Below are 25,093 nucleotides of genomic sequence, written 5' to 3' on the forward strand. Positions count from 1 at the left end.
TCTGGTTTTGATTTTTGTTTCAGACCCTGCTAATTGACCATCCCAATATCCATCCTCCCTTCATATCTGACTAATAGAACTTGGATTTTTATCGGTACACACTGGTAGAGTAAAAGGCTACATTTCCCAGCTTTCCTTGCAACTAAATACAGCCAATGAAAGCAGAAGTAAGTAGAAATAGTGTATGGAAGCAGAAAAGATTTCACTGGAAGGGACTTTTCTGAACTCTTTTGCTCACCCTCTTCCCTTTTTTTTGCCTGTCAAAAAGTGTCATCATTGGACATCTGACCACCATTTTGAACCATGAACTGACCTTAAGTGTGGAGGCCATATGTTAGAATGGAGCAGAAAGATAAAAACAAAAACATCCTTCAACTTCACCACTTTGCTGCCACACAGCCCTGGACTATCGACCTCTAGACTTCTTTAACATGAGAGAGCAAGACATTGCTATCATGCTTAATCCTCTATTACTTTGAGTTTTTTGTTTCAAGTGGCAGTGCTTAAACCTAATTAATCTAATCTTCATGCAATTTGCCCTGGACTATCGACCTCTAGACTTCTTTAACATGAGAGAGCAAGACATTGCTATCATGCTTAATCCTCTATTATTTTGAGTTTTTTGTTTCAAGTGGCAGTGCTTAAACCTAATTAATCTAATCTTCATGCAATTTCTTATTCAGTAAAGGCCAGGCAAATTAATATACTAATAGGGATTAAAATATTTTAACTGATTTGCAACCTGTAAAACTTGAATAATGTATTTAATACCAATTAAAAGAAGTAGTACTTTATCCAAGTAGTAATAAATACACGGAAACAACATTTTTTACTGGTTAAAAAAATATATGATTTAAAGAGGAAGTCAGATTAATAATAAGTAAGGAGAGAAAATCAATACAATGTGCAGTATAAATGAAAATTAATGAAATTGGTATTATGGTAGGTAACTATCATACATATACTTATCAAAGGTAAAAAACTGGGCCCCAAAAGGTATGAAGTGAAGTCTGACATACAGACATACTGTGTGTCTTTCTTATTTGTATATTGGTTCTTAATACCTTTGTGTGACCCATTCATTCTATGTCTATTTATACTGAATAATCCACTTCTGGACTGAAAAGACTTTGGTCTTTTACCTTTTATGTACAGCAGACAGACTTAGAAAAATCCCCAGGACAATAGAAAATTATTAACATACTTTTGATGTCCGCTGAATCCTTTCAAGTCTGATTTTCACTCTGTACTCTTAAAAAGGCATTAAAATATTTTAAATAGACCTAGGGAAAGGATAGAAAGCTTTAGATTGCATTTAAAATAAAGTCTATTCCTTAGACTGCTTTTGATCACCCAAGCAGAAATTTTGTTTCAGTGTTGCTCTATAATAATAAGAACTTGTGGTTATTGTGCTTTCAGTCAATAATATTTTGTTTTGGGAAACAGTCCTGTTAAATATCCTAGGGTTTTAGAGCTGTCCAAGCTCTTGTCTACTCCAGTGTTAGGCAGGCCTTTGGGAAAACTAAGACCCGTCTCTTCTTTGTAATCTCAGTATTATTCTTTTAATACCTCAATATCCTTGTTCTGCTTCATATGCAAATATCCGTAGTTGTTTATGTAAATTACTGGAACACATTATTCACTTCAACTACACAAAGCAGTGTGTAGGTATCAAATTTAATCAGAGCGATTTACCTGCATTCTCCTTGGTCAACTGGTGCACATTCTCAGTTCTTTATGTGAAGCTCAAGTGGGGAAAGATCTTAGATATTTAGAAAATTATTTTTCTGGAAAATGCTCTTTTTCTATCACAATAACTTCTCTGTTACAAATACATAGCTATTGAAATGGCCAGATAAAGATACATTACCCCTGTGACGTCCATAACCTTAATGGCTGCAAGCTGGCCTGTTTTGACATGACGACCCTGTAAAGAATAAAATAATAAAAGACGATTTAGTTCTGATGAGCGATCTTAGCCTTCAGTTCCAACCACAAAGAACGACTGACTACATCAATGTTACAGTATGTCAATGGGGAAGAAAGACCTACGCACAAAGAAATCTTAAATACTTTGAAGATCCATTTCTTTTAGTGTTTATTTTGCAAAACAGACCCCATCACTTTGTCTTTTGGGTTTATTTTCACCATATTTCACCCATTCAAGTGGGTGTCAAGTTAAATAAAAAACACAATGCTGAACAATTTGGTTCTACCTCCCCTCCAAGGCGTTAGATCAGGGCTTGTGTGAGAGGCAGATTTATGTGGAAGGGGAGCTAGGCCGGGTGGAGGAGACATACAAATACGTCCTCTGTCAAAAACACTAAGTTTTACTGAAAAAACTTTAGTTTCTTTCATTCTTAAAATATCTTGTATTGTAACAGCTTCAACTGGATATTATTCTGCTATAATTCACTTGAGATTATCCATTTATTTTAAGAGGGAATCTAAAATAAAACAGACAGCAATCAATCCAAATTTGTGGTCAAGGAGACAGTGTTGAGCATTAGCAACTGCCTCCCCAAGCTGGGCACCTTTGGTCTTTGGAACCGCAATGAAGCAGCAACCAGACAGCAGAACCAGAAAAGGATCGCGTGTCGGGGAGGATAAGCCCACAAGAGAAGCTTTCTCTTCGCTTGCTCTTTGAGAAAACTTAACATCTATGTCTGACTCTCAGACAACAGCACAGTCATACTCATTACTTCTAAATGCATTTTACACATAGCTTCCAAAATACATTTTGTCTATTACTGCTATCAGGCAGTATAACAAAGCTTCTGAGACCAGCTGGGTTCAAATCCCAGCTGCACGGCCTGAAGCAAGTCCCTTAACCTTCTAAGCACCAGTTTCTTCATCTGAAAAATGGAGATAATAATACCTAACTCATAGAGATTGCAGTGAGGTTGAAATGACATAATGTATATACAAAGTGCTTAATAGTGCCTGGCATAGATTAGCTGTCAGCAGATGATGGCTATAATTATTTATGGTCCTGTCTCATGATTAATTTTAAATGTTGTCTTCCCTACTAGGCTATGTGTTCCATGAAGGCAAGGGCCAAGTCTCATCGTTGTATTTCCAGTGCCTGGAATAGTGAGTGCCTTCCTTAGATGATGTGGCATGTTTATACATTAACAGCAGCAGGTAATGGAGGCAGGTATGCTTGTGGTTGGGAAAAGGTGACCGGTTTATAGTGTGATTTAGATTCAGTAGTTGAATTTGGGGAAAACGTGCTAGTTTGGTTGAGCCAATTTTTTTTTTAATTGTGTTAAAAAACATGATTGGGCCAATTTTGTAATTGAGAGCCACTGTATCTTCATGCTCTTGAATCTTTCCCTTTCTCTGCTACCTCTCTCCCCTACCATTTTAATTCTTCCCATTCCTCTGCCCCCTTAACTGCCTTCTCTACCGACCCTTTTCTTCTCACACATCTCAGCTTTTCAAATCTATTTACTCTGATTCTAGTAGTGCTTCCTCCTCCTTTCAGCCCCATTTTGCTCCCCTTCTTTCCTCCTCACTCTGAAGAGCACAAAGAAGGAGACATTAAATCAGCAACATGATAGGGTCACAGGCATGGCCTTCATACTCATCTCAACTGTCATGAGATGGAGGGAGAGGGATGGCATGTCACCCTGAGAAGAGCACAAAGAAGGAGACATTAAATCAGCAACATGATAGGGTCACAGGTATGGCCTTCATACTCATCTCAACTGTCATGAGATGGAGGGAGAGGGATGGCATGTCACCCTGCAAACGCCCTGGACCAGAATTCCAGGGTCTGCTCTGCCTATGACTACCAGGTTCATCTTGTTTCCCATCCGCAAAATGTGGGGAGACTGGGCTCAGTGATTGTGGGAGGGGAGGGAGCAGGTATTATCCTCACCACCCCTTTCTACCCCAAGGAGCGCTGGGAAGTTTAGTTTTCACAGTGACCGAAGGGGGAGCAGTGCTGCTGCTGTTAGCACCAGGGGCAGAGAACTCTGACTTGCCTGCAGAGCAGGGGTCAACCCTCACACAAGGAAGACCCAACAGAGCCCTGCGTTGATAAACACTGAATGACCTCCAGGGTCATCTAGGTCCCAGTAAGAGTCTGTGAGGCTGTAATATGACCTTTGCAAAGGAATCAGCAGCTTTAAAGTAAGGCCATAGAGCATACCTTAAACAATGGCTCTTTCTCTAGGCAAGCACTGAAAGAAGGTAGGGAAACTAGACAAATGCAGAGGGTCTGCTTGATATTCCACAGCTGACTTACCTTGAAATTCTTTTACTAGTGCCATACAGCTGTGTGAAGGCAAACTCCTAAGAGCTGACCTCCTTTCTGCCACACCACCTAGGCAGGCTCCCACTGGCTCTTTCTCCACGGCCCTTGAGACAAAACTGCCTGCAGTTCTCTAAATGGACCGTATTGTTTCTTGCCTCTCTGACGGTGTGTTTTCTTGGTCTGGGATGCCTTCCGCCTTCTTGACTCCCCAATAAACTTTCTCTTTCTAGATTCAACTGATTATTCCTTCCTTTACCCTCTCCCTAAAATGAATGCAAGGGAAAGACAACAGTTTTGTCTGAAATCGCCATGAAAGCCTCATCTCTGTTATTGCTGCTATTTTCTAAGAAAGAGCAAGAAGCCTTTGGCGCTGCTAGCCTGAGTCTAGCCTGGAAGAGAGAGTACTTTCATTTCTAGGTCACAAAATACATGTTTCTAAGGGAGCACACAAGCAAACCAGGGTTGTTGAAAATGCAGACGTTCCCCCACCATCTCCGTCCTCACACTCAAGGACCTTCACACACAGGTAGAGTGGCTCGTTCTCCTTCCCCTTTCTTGCTTAGCTTCGATTCAATCCTGCTTTTTTGAGGAAGTTGTCCTCAATTTCCCAATTACAAATGAATACCGCACCTTTGTGTTTCCACAGCTTCCTATACTAACACTACTGATCACAGTCAGTGCTGTCATTTTTTTCAAAATGTATACCACCAGAACCATGAAACTAAATCAAATCAAATAGAAAAAAAAAAAAATCAGCGTAGAGCATGTAGTAATGGCAGCTGTTGTTTCATGGAGCAACTGCTCTGGTTACATCTGTCTGTCTATCTACTTATCTGTCCTATCACTGATGCTGTGGGATCCCCACCCGGATTCGCCCCTGCAGTCTGAAGCTCCTGATAGCTCCCAGCCAGCTCCCTCTCCTGGCTGCCCTCAGTCCAAAGAGCCAAGACCATGCTCCCTCCTGCAGACAGTTGAGAGATGACAGCAACTTGGATTAGGATGAAGTGAGGGAGAATGAAGAAGCGGACAGAGTCAGGAGACATTCAGGAGGCCAAACCAGCAGGACTTGGGGATGGACTGGATACACATTTCCCTGCCTTCCACTGAGCTGGGCACAGCAGGGACTCAGTAAATCTTTGCTAAATAACAGACTGAAGAAGTGAGGCTGGAGGACTGCATTCGGGTTCTTGGCACCATCCACATGGCCATATACCTGGCCAGCCACAAAGTGTATGAGACCAGGTAGAGTGGGGTTGTGAGCAGGAATGACAATCATTTTCACCCATAAACAAGAAACTGGAATATGAATTTATCTGGATGAAGCTCTCTTAAACTTTACAGAGAGGCCAATTCACTTCCTCTCTCTACAGATCACAGAGAAATGAGAAATCGGTTTTAGATTTACCTCTGACTGTGAGGAGAGCAAAGGTGAACTCTGATTTTCCATTCCTGGTTGGGATTAAAGCTTAGTTAATATACCTATCTAGGCATCTTCAGGAATGCTGCCTTTCTTTGACACACAAGTCTTGAGGCAAAGAGGTAGACAAGGCAATTTAATGAAAAGACTGCAAAGAACCTTATGACCAAGGAGCATGTTCACAAAATATACCTGGCAGGGTGTCTACTCTTTGCGTTTCCCCAAGTTAAATGGAATGTCTGCTTTTCCTTGGCCTTCATGTACCATCCATTGGTAGCCAAAAAATCCTGTTCTCTATATCTGCAGAACCGTGATCCAGCTGTCATGGCTCCCAGACTTGTGGCAAAGGTGAAGCGAGGTACTTACATAGGACAGTCCCTGAGCAACTGCTCTCCATCTTAACACCTCTCACTGTGAATTCCTCTGCTTGGCACCTCTGCGTAGCAGAAAGTGGATTGTTTTCAAGATTGTTCAGGGTGGGCCAACTGACAGCTGAGGCTTGCTCACAGACATGAGGCAGAAACTGTGTTTCATTTTTCTTTGTTAGAAACTAGGATTCCTCAGTCTTCATGGCTGCTAACTTGGCTTGGTTTATAAATCAAAACGGATGCTTAAAGGGAAAAATAAATCAAATAGTCACAATTTTTAGCAGACAATAGTTAATGTAAGCAGATTCTGAGGCAGGGAGTCTAATGCCTATACCCAGGAAAGTCACACACAGCTGAAGTGACAGCAGTGACATGGCAGACAGGCGGAGGGTGATGAAGCTCAAAAAGCAGCAGAACCAGCCTCTGGGCCACGGTCCTCTCAACTCAAAACATGAGCACGAAATCAAACATCTTACTCACTCTTGTCTGATGCATGCCACAGATTGACCACAATTGTTCACGGCTCTCGGATGTACATTCCTGGGAGGACAAACCCCCCAGATGTGGGGTTCAAAGGATGGGGAGAGAAATGATGACAATAAAAAGACAGCACTGCATTTCATTTCACCTAAGACCTAGCCTCAAAAGGAAGCCAGTCCACGCACAGGGCCGTCTCAGTCACTCAACAGACATGAGCAGCAGCGAGAGCAGGTCTCCATGCTCGGTGCTAATTCAGAAAGAAAAAGGACCACACCTGTGTCGTGAGAAAAAACAAAGGGAAAGGACCACAGTGTTCCCAGCTATTATTCTTGGGGTGGCAGAAACACAAATGGAGACCCATCTGACTCTTTATCGGTGCTGTTGATAAATAAACCCTCTCCCACAGTGTCCTCAAACCTCCAGTTTGAGGTTTTAATTAAAACAAAAGAAATGTCAGCCGGGAAAGCACCGGAATATAATTAGGGCCCACCAAAGCTAGAGTAATAAGGGGGAAAGAAAGACTAGTAATGAAAGGGAAGCTTTCATGTTCTTACTGAATCCCTGCTCTGTCGCTGACACAAAAATCAATTTCAATAGGCTTTAGTTGTAGCTGAGCAGGGCGACAGACAAAATTCAGTGAGCAATTTACTGGAGTCATAATGATTCCCATGGAAAAAAAAGACTACAATGAGCATGCCCAACCAAAGCGTCCTCCATAAGAGAGAGAGTGTGAGTGTGTGTATATAAACATATATACAATTGTTTTTATATATTATATATTTGGGGGAAGAGGAGGGAGAATTTTTAAAAAGTGTATGATTTCTCCTTAAAAAAAAATGTAGTTAAACCCTTTACCTCATACCCTTGAAAACAGTGGTTTTCAATGGAGCAATTTTTGCCCCCCAGGAGACATCTGACTATGTCTGGAGACATTTTTTTTATTGTTATGACTGCTGCTACTGTCATCTAGAGGGTAGAGGCCAGGGAGGATACAAAATATTCTACAGTGCACAGAATAACCCTCTTCCCTAACAAAGAATTGTTGGGTCCAAAACGTCAATGGGGACAATGCTGAGAAACCCTGTTTTAAAAGAGTTTAACATGTAATAGGCGCTGATGAATGTTGAATTCTATGACAAGTCAGATTCCCCAGTATGCACTAATGTTACAAAGATCAAAAGATAAGGCCTTGCCCTCAGGGATCTCCTGTGGGTCGGGGGGTGGCAGGTGTTGTTCTTTCTTTGCTTAGTAGCATGTTACAAAAAAATCTTTTTCATAAAGGGAATATTTTTCAAATCCCAAACATCCATGGTCTTTTAGAACACAGGTAATATTAACAGCCAATGACCCCCAAGACCCCTTTCCACCTGACTTTTGTATGCGTAAGAGGCCAATTCCAAGATCTTCACTTCCATGGTCTTTTAGAACACAGGTAATATTAACAGCCAATGATCCCCAAGACCCCTTTCCACCTGACTTTTGTATGCGTAAGAGGCCAATTCCAAGATCTTCACTGTTTCCCAATTAAGCAGCGTTATTTAAATAAATAAATAAATAAACCTGGTAAAGTAGTATTAGGACTAAGTAGAATTTTGTTCAAGATATTTGGACACTGAGGTACACTTTTTGCTAATTATATTAACTTGGAAAGAATGTCCTATTTTCACTTTTGAACAATATTTAGGTCTTCTCAATAAATCTTTATAGCATGAGTGTGTGTCCTTTCCTTCCTCTCAAATGTTTAGTTATAATTTTTAACTACTGGCAGCTTGAACTGAGAATACATTATTCTGTTTGATTAAGATATAAGTCACGGTAACACTTTAAGCTTAAAATATAATGGTCAATTATAAGAGGATAAAGATGTCTGTCTTTATCCAACATAATTTCTTCAAATACAGAGATAGAGAAACTTTGCAATTGCTGTAAGTGATCTGTTTTCAGAAAATAAGGAAAGCAAGCAATTCAAATTTTTTTTAGAATAAATAAGATGAGCAACAGTCTTCTATGCCACTGACGACCATTCACCACCTTTTTGGGTACTTAAGAATTAAAGAACTCAAGTTTCTTGGAAATGGGCGAAGAATAACATCCAAACGTGGATCCTCCACAGTATATAGGAGAAATGATTATGGCATATTAATTGTCCCATCTGCAATAGCAGCAGACCCAGATCTCTGCAAAGGCTGAGAATATCTCTCCCCCCAACAGATGTCTTCTGTGTCAGCACAGAATGCATTAGCAATTGTGCTTTCTGAGCAAAGACCTGCATATTGTTCTTTGGGTAAGGGGACGAGAGGGCAAAAAGGACATGTGAAAACTGAAAGTTGTTTTACAAGTGCAGGATGGCTCTTACATATTCATAATCTTTCAAAGTGATGGCCATCATAGACTACAGCAGTTTTTCAGCAAACACATCCATCCCTGGGCTAGATGCCGAGAATAAGTACTCAAGTGCCTGGCAGAAACCTGTACTCCAGGACAATAATGCTGAGAACGCTTCTGTCTGAAGTCTTGGGGGAGGGGAGGTAGGTGAAATATGCTGACACCCTGAGAATAAGCAAGGGCTCTTATAAGTAAATCTGACATGCCCTGAGCTCTGGGCAGGCCTGAACAGGAGGGTGGCTGACTGGTTAGTAAACGCTTTGGTTTGCAGCTAAATATGGCTACAATCGACTGTGACCTGTCAGGTGGCTTCCTCTCAAGGAGGGTGAAGTTTCCCTGTCTCCAGTGAAATTCCTCTCTCCACCACATTTTCATGCCTCCAGCTTAGTTTGACTAATCAGGGAAGTGGGAAGGGCAAGGAAAGCATGCTGGACTCTCTCGACAATCTTCTCTTCCCAAGCAGAGAGTTCACTTAGTCTGGAAGAGAATCGCCCATCTGTAGCTAGGGCTTTGCAGGCCCTATGGAGGAGTGTGGAGGTTAAGCAAAAGGCTTCGGAGGAGGAACCAGGTGCCCTTGGACGATCTAATGGGTCTAGAGTTACTTTGGTCTATAGCTTCCTTATCTGTAAAACAGATATAAAATAATTAGCTCACTAGGCTGCAGAAAGAATTCAATTAATAAAGGTAGACACACTTGGCAGATGATGGTATTGCAGTGTTTTCAGTGTTATTACAGGTTCTATTTCGTATCTCTTCCCCTGCCATCCCCACCCCCTACTCTGCACACCACAGCCCATGCCCTTCTCCCTCTCCTGCAACGCGCCGCGGAGCCTTTGCCCTTTTCTTCCTTCTGCTGTGCTTGCTCACTTCCTGTGGTCTTGACTCAAATGTCACCTTCTCCAACAGTTCTTCCCTGGCCTTCCTATCTAAAATGTCAGCTCCACCCTAACTCTTACTACCTTCCCTGCTTTATGATCACCACACAAACAAACTACATGTTTTATTTATTTATCATGTGTATTGGGCATTTCCTGCTGTAGAATGGAAGCGTCCTGAGGGCAGGGGCTTTGTCTTTTTCACTACTCCATCTTCAGCAGCAGATCAGTGCCTGCAGAGTGGGCGCTCAGTATGTGTTGTGTGAATGAACCCCAGCCTTTTTGTGGAAACGCTTCTCCAAGTCCCTCTTTTCTCTTTTTAAAAAGTCATAGATAGCATCGCTTACTTGAGGGCATAACAACTCTGATAGAACAAGTACTATTTTCAGACAAAGAAACTGAGGCTCAAGGAAGCAAGTTTTTTTGCAGATCATATTTTCCTTTCATATTAGTCTTGCATATAAGTAAATGATGCCAGAAGGTAGTCTCCCTCTTTTTATTCTATTTAAATTCTCTCTAAAGCTTAAAATAAAGAGCAAGGTTATAATTTAAAATGCCTGATAATCAGAATGTATTTTCTGTCTAGTAAGACTTATTCATGTAAATATATATAATTGTTTTATTTAAATATTAGCAACATGGCATTGAAAAGTTATATAGTATAGAATATAGAAAAGTTATAAAGTATGAGTATAGTGAAGTGATAGAGGTAACTGCAGCTCCAAATTATACTCCTGCTAGCATCAGCCAACGGAGCAGCCTTACAGGTAGCAATTAAGGATGAGGCTTTGCTTTTTGAACCAGAGAACATTTGATAAACTTTCCTTGACACAAATGTGGAAAGATGGAGTTAGCAATTTTGCCCTAAACCTTTCAGACCTCAGTCAGCTAAGGTTATCTGCACAAAAGCATGAAGAACTACCTTTCCTTCCTCCTCTTCCTCATTTCCAATTCTGGAATAGGGGTAGGCATATGATTAGTTTACAGATTTGGATATGGAAAACTACATAACAATTGTACATATGATGCTTTACAAGGTCGGATTATACTTTTTAAACATATTATATTTCTGTTTTTACGTTTTTTAACATTTAAAAAAATCTTTTTGAGAAGAATAATACATTTTAGAAAACAAATTCAGATGCCATGAGAAATCTTTTGAAGATAGTAAATACAGTAGAGCTGAAAGGGTTAAAACATAAAAAGTCTATTCAGAATTTGATTAGTTTTGAATTTTTTAATACGACTCTAGGCAAATCTCTTTAACTTTTCATGGATTTTAGAAAGAAGGGAAATAGAAATACTTGCTATGACTGTTTTTCCTTTACAGGATTAAGATGCAAAGAGGAGTTGCCAGACAGTGAGTCCTTCTGATTCACCTTACTGAATCAACATTTCACTTTTGTTGTTCATGATAACTTCCGATGGAGTTGCCTAGCCTTGACTATTCCTGTTCAGTGGTTCACAACATATCACAAATACAGTCAGTACACCATTTTATTATTAAGGAAGATGGAAGCCAATAAAAAACTTTCTGAAAAGGCATCATTTATGTAAACCGAAGTGGGTTTCAGTGCACATTAGAATGTGGTCAAGTTTTTACAAAGAAAGATTTTATGAAGAAAATCTACTAATTTCACATAAAACAAACATTACTTTTATAAGCTAAAAAAAGCCAAAAAACCTTCTTACCCTAGTCACAAGCCACATTGTCACACAACTCCAAGAAGTACCCTTCCCATTCTTTTCTATACAAATGGCATCTCCTGCACTTGAACATGTTGGCAGCCCTGTTAATTACAAGTTAAACTCATAGACCACTTACTGTGCATCTACAATATATAAAATACTGTACTTATCTCTGAGAAGTCTTGTTCATAGGTCTAAAATTATTAGTAAAATTATTTAAATTCCTTACACAACTAATTTAATTTCATTTTAATGGATTTTACTCCTAAAGGAAGGTTTATAAAAATGTGTGTTTTTATTTTTCCCTGTTTGTTCTATTTTCAGAGGCTTACTAAAAATCAGTCATAACCAACATCAAATTGTGGCATCTTATTTTGGGGATAACACCATTAAAAAGAAAATCTGTAAAATATGTGGTCTTTGGGAGACACAATAGTTACATTAAAGAAAAATAGCAGGGAAAAAAAAAGTCCAGTTTGATTACCTCATTGACTGAGAATCATTGTTATAGATCCAGAGTAGTCTTCCCTGATTTACTTTGTAAGGTCCTCCAAGAACAACCCAATTGCAGAAGACAACTGAAAAGAAACCTTTTTTAGGGCCATGATAAAATTTGAACTTTGTGCTTACTGCTATATCGTTCTCAGCAGAGATATTCTTTTACTCAACTAATCAGTATTCTAATATTTCTCAAACATACTCACTTCTCCTGAAGGGGAAATTTTTTTCTCAAGGAGTTTAATAAAACAATAGCAAAAAACGGACTTGCTGCATTCCAACTTATATTAGCCAGTACAAAGTCACTTTTTAGTCTGGTCACATACTATTTCTCCCATGGCTTTAGGTGAAGATACTATTAAGAAAACTACCATATTTTTTGACTTGAAATTTAATCCACTGGCCTCTATGTTACAAAGATCATGGAAATGAACTTTATTATTGTACTTTATTAATTGACACACCCATATTAGACATACTCTACTTACTAGAAAAATCAATTAAATAGCAATAGGATGACAACTAACTGGTTCTCTCTACATATACCTATCATAAGAACTTGTCTAGATTTCAACAGAAGACCTGAAATTACTATGAGATTATGAAAAAGCAGCAAGGAAACTACTTAGAAAGCTTTGTATAAACTTCGTAACTGCTAACTATTTTGCCTTTAACTATACCACTAATTATTTATGCATGATTTCTTTCTGGATTGCCAGTACTCTCAGATACTCTTAGGAAATACAGTATTAAAGCAAACGATTGGGAAAAGAAAGTTGTAATCAAAGGACACAGTAGTATATAGTATCTCCAATGTGGTAGGGTCCAGCTGTGTAGGGATTTAGACTCTATAAAACAAAGACTTTGGATTTTCACTCTTTAACACTGCACTTCAGTAAGGATGTAATTAATAAAAACTCCACAACCTAAATCAAAGTTAGAGAACTTAGAAGATCCTGTGAGAATGATCTGAAATGATTTGGTAAACAGAAGCTACTAGGGAAAGGTGTCCCCAACACTGATGATGATATCATAGCATCAGGAACAGGCTGAGAAAAAAATATAATAACAGTCATCAAACATATGTTTAATGTTGCCAGGACAGTCAATCACCTTTGTTATATTAAAAATAAGAAAAAACGTAGATTTAACCATAGTTTAAATTTTTAGATATTTTTATAAAGTATATTTGTGAGGGTGACTAAAGGTTCAGAGCTATCTAGGAAGGTTGGGACGTCTTTTTCAGGTACTTCTACAAAAATAAAATTAGACCCTCGAGATTTTGGTATAGCAAAGGTGCTGTAGTGATCCAAATGGAAAAGGGAAAGAACAGATTTTTAAAAGCTGTGTCGTGATTTTTACAGTTCATGCATTTCTTCCCTATAGATCATCTCATTTACTTCTGATAACTTTCCTCTGTCCAAGGATTCATTCACTACTTATTGAATGCCTATTCTAACACAAATAAGAACAAAATGTTATTTCTTGCCCTCATGGAACTTATAGTGCTGGCTTTCTTTTGTTATGCATTTTTAATATTATGAATATTTTAATATAAAAGTAAAAAATCCATTAAGTCCTGTTGGAAATAATAAGAAAAAGAGAGAACTAGGGGTGGGGAGTAGAGGAAGAGCCAAAGCAGATGTTGGTTTAGGGCAGCCTTGAAAACAGGGAGCCGAGGCAAGGAGAACCTGGGCTGTGCAGGGAAAGGGAAGAGAACTCTGTGCGAATGAGCGCGTGCAAGAGAAAGCTCCTTGCAGGAGAGGTTGATGAAGCCACACTCCTTGAGCTGAAATTGCATAGATAAACATCTCTCCCCAAACCTCTACCCAAGTCAAATAAGAAAGTACATTTTTGAGACAACAGTGGGAAGTAAGGTGGCTTGACCTTAACACTTAGGTAGAGAGCCAGTCGAAAAAAACATATGCCTTCATATTTATACTTCAAAACAAGACAGATTCTAATCATCTCAGTAAAAATAAACGGGCTGGAGCTAATAAACTATGTAGCAATCTGAGCCAATAAATGAAAATTATTATTAATAGCTAGTACCTATTGTCAGGCACTGTTCTAAGCATTTTACAAATATTAACTCATCATAGCAAACTCTGAAACAGATATTATTGCTATCCTCACTTTACAGATAAGGAAACTAAGGCACAAAAAAGTTACATGACTTGTCCAAAATATTTCATACTTAACATATGTTGTTTCTCTATTGCTTCATTTTAGTAAATAAAAATATTTTTCAGTGCTTTAACTTGATTGAAAATATTTTTAGGAGTTCACTTACAGCCTTAGTCTTTCCAACACTAATTTTTCTCTCAAGATCTTGGGTTTTCAGCTATGATTTCTCAAAATGGAGTTTTCAGAAACTAATTCTCAGCTTGAGAAATCAATATTATGATGGACAGATGCCCAAAAATTCCATACAGCAGCCAACTCAGACTGGCTGGACAGGAATGGTAGCAGAGGTTAGGCTTTAATTCAGTCCTAAATGATCAGGACTAGATCAGGGGAAAGATAGGGAAGGACACTGAAAGTACTGAGTGAAAGGGCATTGGTATTAGGAAAGGCTTGAATCTGCATCATATGTGTATGGAAAACAGCAAGAGAAAAGGTTGGAGAAGTAGTCAGGATCCCAATCAAGAAGAACCTCCTGAGTCATGCTAAGGAGTATAGCATTAAAGAGTTTAAGTGGGGAGTCACAGGATCAGACTGGATTCCAGAAAGGTCACCCTGTTTCCTCCTCCCCACACACTACTCCCCCAGCTCTAGGACTGCTGTTCATCCATTCTGCATTAATACTTAGAGACTTAAACCAGTCAGGATCTGAAACAAAGTCTGTGGCAGAGAAAAGAGAATGGATCCTAGGAATAAGTAAGATGTAGAATCAACAGGACTTGTGTATGCGGTGTTGGAGAATTGAGAGAAGAACTCCAGGAAGATGACATTTCTGGGTGTACAATCTGGGTGAATAAGGGTGCCATTCATTGAGGCAGAAAACTCAGGGGAGAACACGAAGGAAGAAAGTGACTCCAGTTTAGGACATACAAGGTTTTCAGGGGCCTGATGGACATCCAGGCAGATGTGCCTACCAGGCAGCCCAATGGACAGGGCTAAGCTGCAGGGGGCCAAGCCAGCCTATGCTGAAAGAAGGACTCATAAAGGACACTAAAAAGAAACAACCAGAAGCTGGGAAAAGAGAAGGTAGCAATGTCACTAAAAATCAAGGAAGAAGAAAGTTTCAAAAAGGAGGGTATGGTCAGAGCCAGATGCTATAAAGTAAAATAAAGACTGAAAAGGGCACATTCAATCTGGTGATAATGAGGCCCCTGTGGCTTTCATTTTTTTTCTTTTTCTCATGTCCCTTTACCAATTGCCCCTGTGACTTTCTAGAGCAATGCAGGGACAGGAGCCAGACTGTACAGAGTGAAGTAAAAAATGGGAGGGGATTAAGTGGAGACAAAGAGGGCAGAAAAAAGTTGGCTTGGCCTTGAAGGAGATGGAAGCTGGTATTGAGGCCTTACTGAAGACGTCTGCATGCTGAGAGGATAAAGACCATACAGAGAGAAAGTGGGGAGACACCAGAAATAGGAGGAGGAGGGAGCCTTCCAGGAAGAAAGATCAATGTGGGGCACCTGTCCAATGGCTCCACTTTTTCCAAGAGGCATGGAACAAGGTCACCTGAAGAGAGTAATGAAGAGTGATGGAAGGGAGGAGAGAGGTGAAGTTGCAGAGTAACTATTCCAGGAACAGGAGAAGGTGCTGAGCAGGTACACACAGCAGATCAGTAAGTAGTGCTTAGTTAATTGTGCAGCCCAAGTGCAGAAAAAGAAATCAAAAGGCAAGAATGATCTTAGGTAAGGGGTCTGCAAGATGGGTATTCTGTTAGAACAAGGGGCAGAGGAAATAGCACATATTGGCTAAAATGATTAAATTACGGTAGGAGAGACAAGTTATTAAAGTTTCATGGGGACTGAGAGACTGACAAAAGAGACCAGAGGGCTTACTCAGCATCAAAGAGCAGGTGTGTAGGGCATGGGGCAGTATCAACTGGTACAATCGAAGGCTGGCTGTGGTCTCATATTGCAATGCCACAAATTTAAGATTTTAAAAACAGAACAGACCTGGATCATGATAAGTCCATGGTGTGGGTCAGAAGAGTGGGGTGTCATTCCAGGTAATAGCAACACAACTATAATATTAATATTATACCATTTTATAAATGAACTAAAGATTAGGTGACTGTTTCAAAGTCACAACTAGTTAATGGTAAAGCCAGGGTATCAATCCAGGCCTTTGCTGCCAAATTTTGTGATCTTTTCTTACAAAATCATTTCATTAAATACCTTTTTCTTTCAACCTTTGAATAAGAAGTAATAAAATGGTGATTTTGCTTTCAGTCTAGGACAAAGTTATAAATGAAAGCAAGCTATAAATCTGACTTAAAATGCAAATGAAAGTGACAGTTTTATTTTCAGTATTCTGGTTATTATAGTGTAGAAGCTTATGAAGTTCAAATGTATCTTTGCAAAGTGTTTTCTTATTATAGAAGTGTTCAAAGCAACTAGCTATCTAACATGGCAACAAAAATAGTTAGGAACCATTTTATCTCATAAAACATAAATCCAGCCTGAAGTGGCATGTGTGCCATTATCTCACTATCCTGAATACCACTACCTATCAAGTACAAGGCTGTGTCAGGATGATTGAGGAAGATAAAGCAATGTTACACCACATATTTTCAACCCAGGTACATTCAGGCATACATCCAAATGTGAATATCAGATTTGCTCAAATGTAAATGGAGGTGTCATTTTCTTTGATTAAGAATCATTCAGGGCCGGCCCGGTGTCGCACTGCTACAGTGCGCCGCTTGGGAGTGCGGTGGCGCTCCCGCCGAGGGTTCGGATCCCACATACAGACCGGTTCCCGCTCACTGGCTGAGCGAGGTGCGGCTGCAACACCGAGGGTTGCGATCCCATTGCTGGTCCTGGCCCGGTACGGGCGTGACACTGAGGGTTGCAATCCGTTGCCGGACACGAAAAAAAAGACAAAAAGGAAAAAAAAAAAGAATCATTCAGGACCTCCATTACCATTACCCAACAAGACAGAGTGCCTGCTGCCAATCTAAGGGGGCTGGGGGCTGGAGCCCTGGGGTGGAAATGGCAAATCAGGGGCCTAGTGCAGTTAGTTACTGCTAACCCAGTCCTGGGGAGCCCTGAGGACATATTCAAATGAATGATGGTGGTAAACATGAGCCTAATTACACCTTGAATAATTCATTACAAAGAATGAAAAAATGTCAAATTTGCTACCTATGATATTAGCTATTACTGTCCTTTACTATGTACGAAGTGAAGAGCCTGTAGGAAAGCACGTTCTTCACACATCCTCACATGCAATTATTCCACAGCTATTTATTTCATCCTCTCTGGAGGCAGGCAGGGTCTTCTCCTGCCAGCTGGGGCCCCTTCACTCATCAACCCCAACCTACCAAGACTCTCCAACTGTTCCTAGTTATCCTGGTTTCTCACTGACCTAGTAGCTAACAGCTTTACTTTTACTGAGTCTTTATTTACCAGGCTATAACTTTACATGGATTACTATTTAATCTTCACATCACCCACATGAAATAGGTATTATTATCACTCCCATTTTGCAGATGAGAGCGAGGCACAGTCACAAAGTCACACAGATGGTAAGGCCAGGCTCTTAGCCATGTCCACATGCCTCTGCCTCCATTAATCCCCCATTCAGATTTCACCCAACTTCTACTGTACAGCTCTGATGGCGTGTGTTCAGGAAGACTTCCCATTTACTCCAGTCCACACTGATGTCACCCTTCTCAGATGTAGCTCATCCTCGCCTCGATGGAAGCTTTACTTTCTGGTAGCATTAGCACTCTCTCACTGTCATGGGGCAAGCTTCAAGGAGGCTTGTTTTCCTCAGTAAAACCACAGTAATGATACCTAAAGCCATTGTAAGAACTAAATTAGCTAACTTGAAAGTTTTGTAAAATGTATAATGCTCTGAAAATGCAACAAATTTCCATTATTACTCTACATTTGGGATTTCTGACTTTCAAGACAGAGATGTGTTTTTTCCTTACAATCCTCTGTTGCAGCAATCTCAATTGATGGTGTCTATCAAATATGGTGTATGTTGTTCAAAGGCACCAGGTAATAAATGGTCACGAGCCTAATGTGTTACGATACATCTGAGAGCGTTTGGCTAGGGCTCATCTAAATAGCAAAATGAAAACCAGTATAACCCAGCAAAAGGGTATCGTCTATGTACATCAACTGCCAGACACGTTAAAGGTGAGCAAAAGTCTACTGAAGATAAGGCTAAACCAAAGAGCATGGTGGAGCCTGCATATAGTCTGAAGAGATCTAGGTGGACAGCAGACATCAGAGAGCATGGATGTGAGAACATCCCAAAGGAGGAAGAAGTGACAAGTCCATTAAAAGAGGATGATTTCTTGAGTGTCAGGACTCCTTCGGTCTGCTCCAGAACGAGGCAGGTCACTCATGCTGTTGAGTGATGAGATGATGTCTGAACATGTTTGGATAATGACTGGAGATGGCATGAAATGAGAGTGAGGCCCAGAAATGAGAAACAGGCAATGCCATAATAGTCACCAACCTTCCTGCCACTGTCTCGGGATCATTTTCCCTGGTGTGGGCAGGCTGGCTATCAAAGGCCATTGCAAGATACTCCTTATTATGAGATTTTTCATCCAATTCAGACCCGCAGAGGATATGCACTTGGTTGGGGCCTAAATTATCAAGAACCTGAATTTAACACACACACTATTTGATACTTAATATAAATTATGCATCCAATTTTATTTAACAAAACTGCAGAGACTTGCACTCAAAATGGATTTTGTCTCTAGGCACTAATACCATTGATGTTTAAATCATCTTGAAATTGCCTTCAGGGCTGGCCCGGTGGCGCACTGCTACAGTGCGCCGCTTGGGAAGTGCGGCGGCACTCCCGCCGAGGGTTCGGATCCCACATACAGACCGGCCGCTCACTGGCTGAGCGAGGAGCAGGGGCAACAGCGAGGGTTGTGATCCCGTTGCCGGTCCCGGTCCGGTACGGGTGCGACACTGAGGGTTGCGATCCGTTGCCGGTCATGAAAAAAGACCAAAAAAAAAAAAAAAAAAAAAAATTTCCTTCATCACATCCCTCTGAACACCGAGAAAGAATTATGGTCCATTTTGTTTGTTAGAGAGTATATTTGACTTTTTGCATTTAACATCATTCCAAACTGGTAAGGAGGAAGGGGGATCAAGTTGGATAAAACCCTTGGAAAGTTAAAATGATACAAGACCGGGCCGAGCCCGTGGCGCACTCGGAAGAGTGCGGCGCTGGTCCCGCTGCGGGTTCGGATCCTATATAGGAATGGCTGCCGGTGCGCTCACTGGCTGAGCGCGGTGCGGCCGGTCTCAAAAAAAAAAAAAAAAATGATACAAGATCAAAAACCAACTTTGTGGTTTGTGCATTTCGTCAACAAAAAAAGATAGCCCCCAATTTAGGGAGGTAATGTAGGGCAATCGCAACATTTTTGAAAGAAATAGGTGCAATTTTCTACTTTGAAGGAAAGGGGGTTCATGGACATAGATAGATTTTGGTGTGTGTATGTGTAATCTCTCTACTCAATAGCCCCCAAATCTCTGTGTGACCCTCCAGTCATTGTTTTTTCTTCCCATAAGTACATCTTCACTGTAAGCAGACTGTGGGAGAAAGAATTCCTGTATACATACATTCCCTGTGCTCACTGGTTGGTTTGTAGCCTAGTGTTGGGCATACAGTAGGTACTGACTAAATGGTTGATTAGGCCTCAAAACTTAACTCTAGATAAATGTTCTGAACAGAAGAACTAGGAAACCAAAATGATCTGGGCAGCTGGTGGAAAATTAACATGGGGCAGGAGGGGAAAACAGGATGTAAACAAAATTATCAAAAGAACTGTCATCTTGTGCATAACATTGTACCCGAGTGTCATAAATTTCCATTGTATTGCATTAAGAAATTGTCTTCCGATAATACAAGATAGGTAGCATGCATATTAAAATATAACTGTGCTAACTCTGCATTGCTTTCTCCACTTAGAAGGTAAAATACTAAAGCAAGCATGTGGCCTGCCAGTGTGAAGTAAATTAAAGCAATATTTTACATCATTACATAGAATTGGTTCTTTGACTTTCACAATGTAACTCTGATGTAAGAAAGCAGCTTGGTTAGTTCCATCTCTGTAAGAGGGAAAGAATTAACCCAGCTTTTGTAAGAAAGCAAAAAGAGGATGGAGACAGTGACATAGGGACAGCATTAGGTCCCTGTGATACCATCTGAATCCTGAAGAATGTGAAAATCAACAGCTAGGATTTTACCAAGTACAATGAAAAAATGGGCATTTCAGAAAATCTAAATGGGGTGGGAGTGTAGAGGAGTATTTCGTATTTTAGAATGCATAGTTCTCCTTGGGTCGAAGGAAGCTATTCTTACTCAATTTTGTGAAATAATGAAAGTATCTGGGAATATTAAACCATGACTTCAGAGCAGCCACAGTGAGGCTGGGAAGGTCTCTGATTTCAGGTACCTCCCTCAGGCTCCATTCCTCCACCATCAGATTTGATCTGGTAAACCTAGCTAAAAGCAAAAGCTGTGATGAGGTCTCAGGTTGCTCCTCTGTTACCCCAGTCCTCACTGTGAGCTTGTGATCAAATCACTGAGTTAACCTCCTTTCTCACAGATCTCATTTCAAGAACATAAGAAATCAGAAGACAATTTTTTTTTTTTTTAAATTCTTCAAATGTCACAGCTAGGAAGAATAGGAAGAAGGTTAGGTTGGCTGGACCACCAAGACACCATCCTCTCCAAAGGGAACTCTGATCAACTAACTCTAGCTATCCTCTCCCTTAAAGAACGAAGCTCATGAAATTAAGTTAAAAATGAGTCCTTGAAAATTGGAAGAGAGCAGGAAATGTCTTTATTCTACACATTAATACTTCCGGAAAAGTCAACAGAACAGAGGATGTAACTAGCTGGTCTTCCATAGTTTAAATAAAAACACATAACTGGCCAAATTATAAAGTGTATCTTTTCAGGACCCATTTTCTGGATATTCTTCAGAAAACCAACCACTCAAATCTCTCTTTACATTTCACTTTTTAAAAAAATCTGCTCTTAAATCCTTAGGTCACACCAAAATGTAAATGACTAATACCTACATTAAGTTTCCTCTTTCTTAAAGATATGTTCGTGTTAGCAAGAAATAAGAGTAACTTTCAACATTTATAGAACAACACAACAGCTTCCATAATTCCTTTATATTGATCTTCTTAATGTAGGCCGTTTATAATTAAAGGCATTTTTATAGAATAAAACCCCAAAACAGTCTTAAAAAGAGAACTGACTTTCTTAAGATCCATTTTCCAATTCTTTGAACCCCAAAGACCATACCACACTCTTCCTCTATCAGGCTGCCACAAGATGAAGGAGTGATGAAATAATTTCTAGAATTTCAGGCTTTACCTACACTACTGGCAAACTCAATTCTTAGGATTTTAATATTTATTCATCCATCCCCGTATAAACCACAGAGACTCAGATACAAACCCAGATTCCCTGCCTGCAACCGTAAATTCAGTTTCTGGGTATACATCACCAAAATAAAGTTAGATATGAGCATCACCCAGAAGTTTTGCACTGTTCTGACATTAATAATCTCATAAGCATCTCTTTTTGATAGAAAACAATGATATTACTACCGATCAAACTTCCATTACTGAACGAAGACTCCCAACTGCTGGCTAGTAGGGACACACGTATCTACATATCCCTTTACAGCTAACATTGAAGGGCTAACTGGAAATCCTGGTTTTATAGCATTCATCCATCATTTTGTGGTAAAGCTTGTGGTCAGATAACACAATAACAGAGACCCATTCTTTTAATTTTATTTCAAGATCAGAAAGAAGTGATAATGCAGAATATAAATGCAGAAAAGCTATTTGTAGAAAATATGATCTGATTTTTCACTGTTTTTGAATAAGCAAGATAAACATGTTCTCATTTGGAGTCTGGTAGTGGCTTTGGATATTCTGTTCTAAGAAGCAAAATGAAAAGAGATTTAGTATGCAGATTAATCATATGGCTTTTCCAAAGATTCATAATGAAAAAGTCATTTTTAATGTTTCTGAAAATCACTTACAATTTGCAGTATCACCCCACCCCAGCCTTGTCACCTAATTTTGGTTCATAACCACATCATATTCTGCTGGATTGCAACTGATTTTGAGGTTGCCATGTGCTATATTTGATGCCGATTCAATTTAGAAAATAAAGAAGTTCTTGAAAGAAACATCTGGCTAACAAAACTTGATATGGGTACAGAAACTATTAATCACCCCTTTGGGTTACGAGAAATTCCAGGTTCAAATAAACCAAAAAGATTCCTCAAGATCTATCTCCCTACTCCCCATGAGGAAACAGTAGGTTTGTCTAAAGCTGTCTGGATGACAAATGCTGTCTGGTTACAAACAATGCTCTGCTGGGTGAGTTAGAGCTAAGACGGTTTCAAAATCAAACTGTAAGTCATTTTGAAAGTTCCCTGTTTTGCAAACTCCGGATATAAGCTTTAGCTATTTTTCTATTTACTACCTAGGCATCACCTGCTCATCAACAGATTTTAAAACATCTTGTAGAGGCGAATTTCCAAAAAAGGTAGCCTAAATAGGTAGCCCAAATACTTATCCACTATGCTTCCTCTTCAGGAGCAGCAGACAGTAAATAAATACAAAGTTATCTGATTGGTCAGTCAGAAGACGAGATGAATTCAAGCTGAGGTGCCTGCACACTGGTAAAGGAATGTTCTGTGCCACAGACCCAAAGGAACAAAGCTGATTTTGTTGCACATTCTTGGGTGATGTGGCTCATATCCCAGGGTACCTTTAGAGACCACAGGTGTGGCTGCCACTCAGTGTTTCAGAAAGGTTCTTCTGCTGGAAGGACACTGAAAAGCCATAAACACCACAAGAGTCTGTTCCGTACTTTCTAAACTCTCTATGGTTTTGAAATTTGTCCCATTTCCTTGGGTTCATATTCCCAGTGGGAACAGGGCAGTGTGGTGGGGAAGGGTTGTAGTTCTTCAGGAAGGACTAGAAGAAAGGTAGTTCTGTGGAACCACAGAAAGGAGAAGAATTATAGGATAGAGGATTCTGAGCAGTCAATAAGGCAGGCTTTTACTACTTCGCCTCACAGAGAAAAAGAAGGAAAAAACTCCCACCAAGGCAGAAAGAAAAAGCATCGCTGCCTCACCCCCTTGCCTGTTTTGAGCATGGCTGTTGTTTCAGGACTTTTCCAAGTCTTGTTTTCTTCCTCAATTACTTTCTTTGCCTCCGATGGCTACTTCAATATGCATGAGAACAGAAAGCAAACCATTCAAAATTCTCACACTGCCAGAAGTTCAACAAACGACTCTACGATTCCCAGGGCCCTGGGCCCAGAGAGAAATACCAGCTTAGAATTAAAATGAGGAGAAAGAAAATCTATAAAGAGGTTAATTCGTTTATTTGGTACAGTCGAGGGATGAAGAACATTTTGCTTGGAAACAGCCAGGATGTCCCAATGGGGAGACACTATCTTCTTAACCAAGAGGGATATTTGGAGAACTCTTTTCTGCAATATTTCATGAATACCCAAAAACAAAAGCCACAGACAAGAAGGACCAGGGGCTGGCCATGAGGAATCACAGGAGCTACGTCATAAACACCTCAGGATATACTGTATTCTCCTCCAGCCAATTTTCTCTAAGCTTCAAGGTCAAACAGAATGATGGAGTGTAAATAGCTGAGGGGTCATCTGGTTTACTTCCTACAGACCCCAAAGAGAAGCCGTTTATTACCACCGGCAGGAATGGATGGATTCCGAACCATTCCCATTCGGATGCCTGGGCTTCTTCATCACTCCAGAGGGCATTTGGAAGCAGCCTAGCCTGGATGATGACTGGAGTTCGAGGCTAAGGATCAAACTAAACTAAATGCTGACTCCTTCATGCAGAGAGGGCCCTCTGCACTTCCCCAGGGGCGGGTGTGGGGCTCTGTGTTTTCAGTTTAGTGTGAAAACATCAGGAACAACATACTTCTGCTGCTGAGAGACACGTCTACTTCCCCAGGCCTAAACATCCCTTCCGTCTTTCTTTAAACTTGAAAAGTGCCCACACAGAACTGTTTCCTCTGTCTCTAAAGTGGGGCTGACATGGCAAGTGGCTGCATAGAAGAGGGTGAAAGATGAAGAAGGAAGTCACAAGGTGGCAGTTTCTTCTAAGGAAGAGTCTGATCAACAGGGACAGTACTCTCTGAGGCCCTAGAGTGTTAGAAGAGTCAAGGAGCTGTGCTGGTAGGACCAGGGCAGGCGCTGCTCTGGGACTGGGAATTCATTTTCCACAGCTGCAACATAAAAAGGTTTAAATGATTACACGTAACTGTTGATTAGGGCAGCATGCAAATTTACTTCGCATTACAGGAGTCCAAATCCCAGCTCTACCCCCACCAGCCATGTGACCCTGGCACTTCAACCACTTTTTGCCTCAGTCTCCTCCTCTGAGAATGATAACACCTCCCATCTCTGATAGGAGGTGGCAGAGAGTCCATGCAAAATACAAAGCAGATGCTCACGACATGATAACTATCGCCGTTACCATAGTTCTCATTTAATTCTGTTTATGCTCATCCCAGCACTCTGTCCTTGTGATCTGGCTTCTCAGAATGGGAAATAACATTCTGATGACATTAAAGGCAGGTTGGACATGTCAGATACTTGAGAACCCATGGCATTTGCAAAGCCCGGCTAGGGTTCCCACTGGCAGCAACAGCAGGGGAGACCACTGGCCCAGAGCACCTTCTCTCAGGGCATTAAAATCCCATTCATCTCTGCCATAAACTAAGCCACACTTGATGTGACATTCTGGGGAGCAGACACCTGTGCTCTTTCATCCTGGCCCAGACTCTGTGATTGCGCTACCCTGCTTCTGGGGATGGAATTCCACACAAGCTGATGGCAACACGGCCTCTCGAAACACCTCTGCAATACCAGCTGCTGGTTG

At 40.5% G+C, this 25,093-nt stretch overlaps 1 protein-coding gene across 1 annotated transcript in view; it reads right to left on the reverse strand.

Moving 5' to 3' along the window:
* LOC103604279 (traf2 and NCK-interacting protein kinase-like) overlaps window positions 1-25,093 on the reverse strand; it is a 112,314-nt gene that overhangs the window by 73,014 nt on the left and 14,207 nt on the right. The window contains exon 2 of the mRNA XM_008588847.1: window positions 1,871-1,927. Coding sequence (XP_008587069.1) covers window positions 1,871-1,927 — 57 coding nt within the window. The remainder of the gene's footprint in view (window positions 1-1,870; window positions 1,928-25,093) is intronic.

The sequence above is a fragment of the Galeopterus variegatus genome, unplaced genomic scaffold, assembly GCF_000696425.1.
Source record: "Galeopterus variegatus unplaced genomic scaffold, G_variegatus-3.0.2 Scaffold5067, whole genome shotgun sequence".
Classification (NCBI taxonomy): Eukaryota; Metazoa; Chordata; class Mammalia; order Dermoptera; family Cynocephalidae; genus Galeopterus; species Galeopterus variegatus.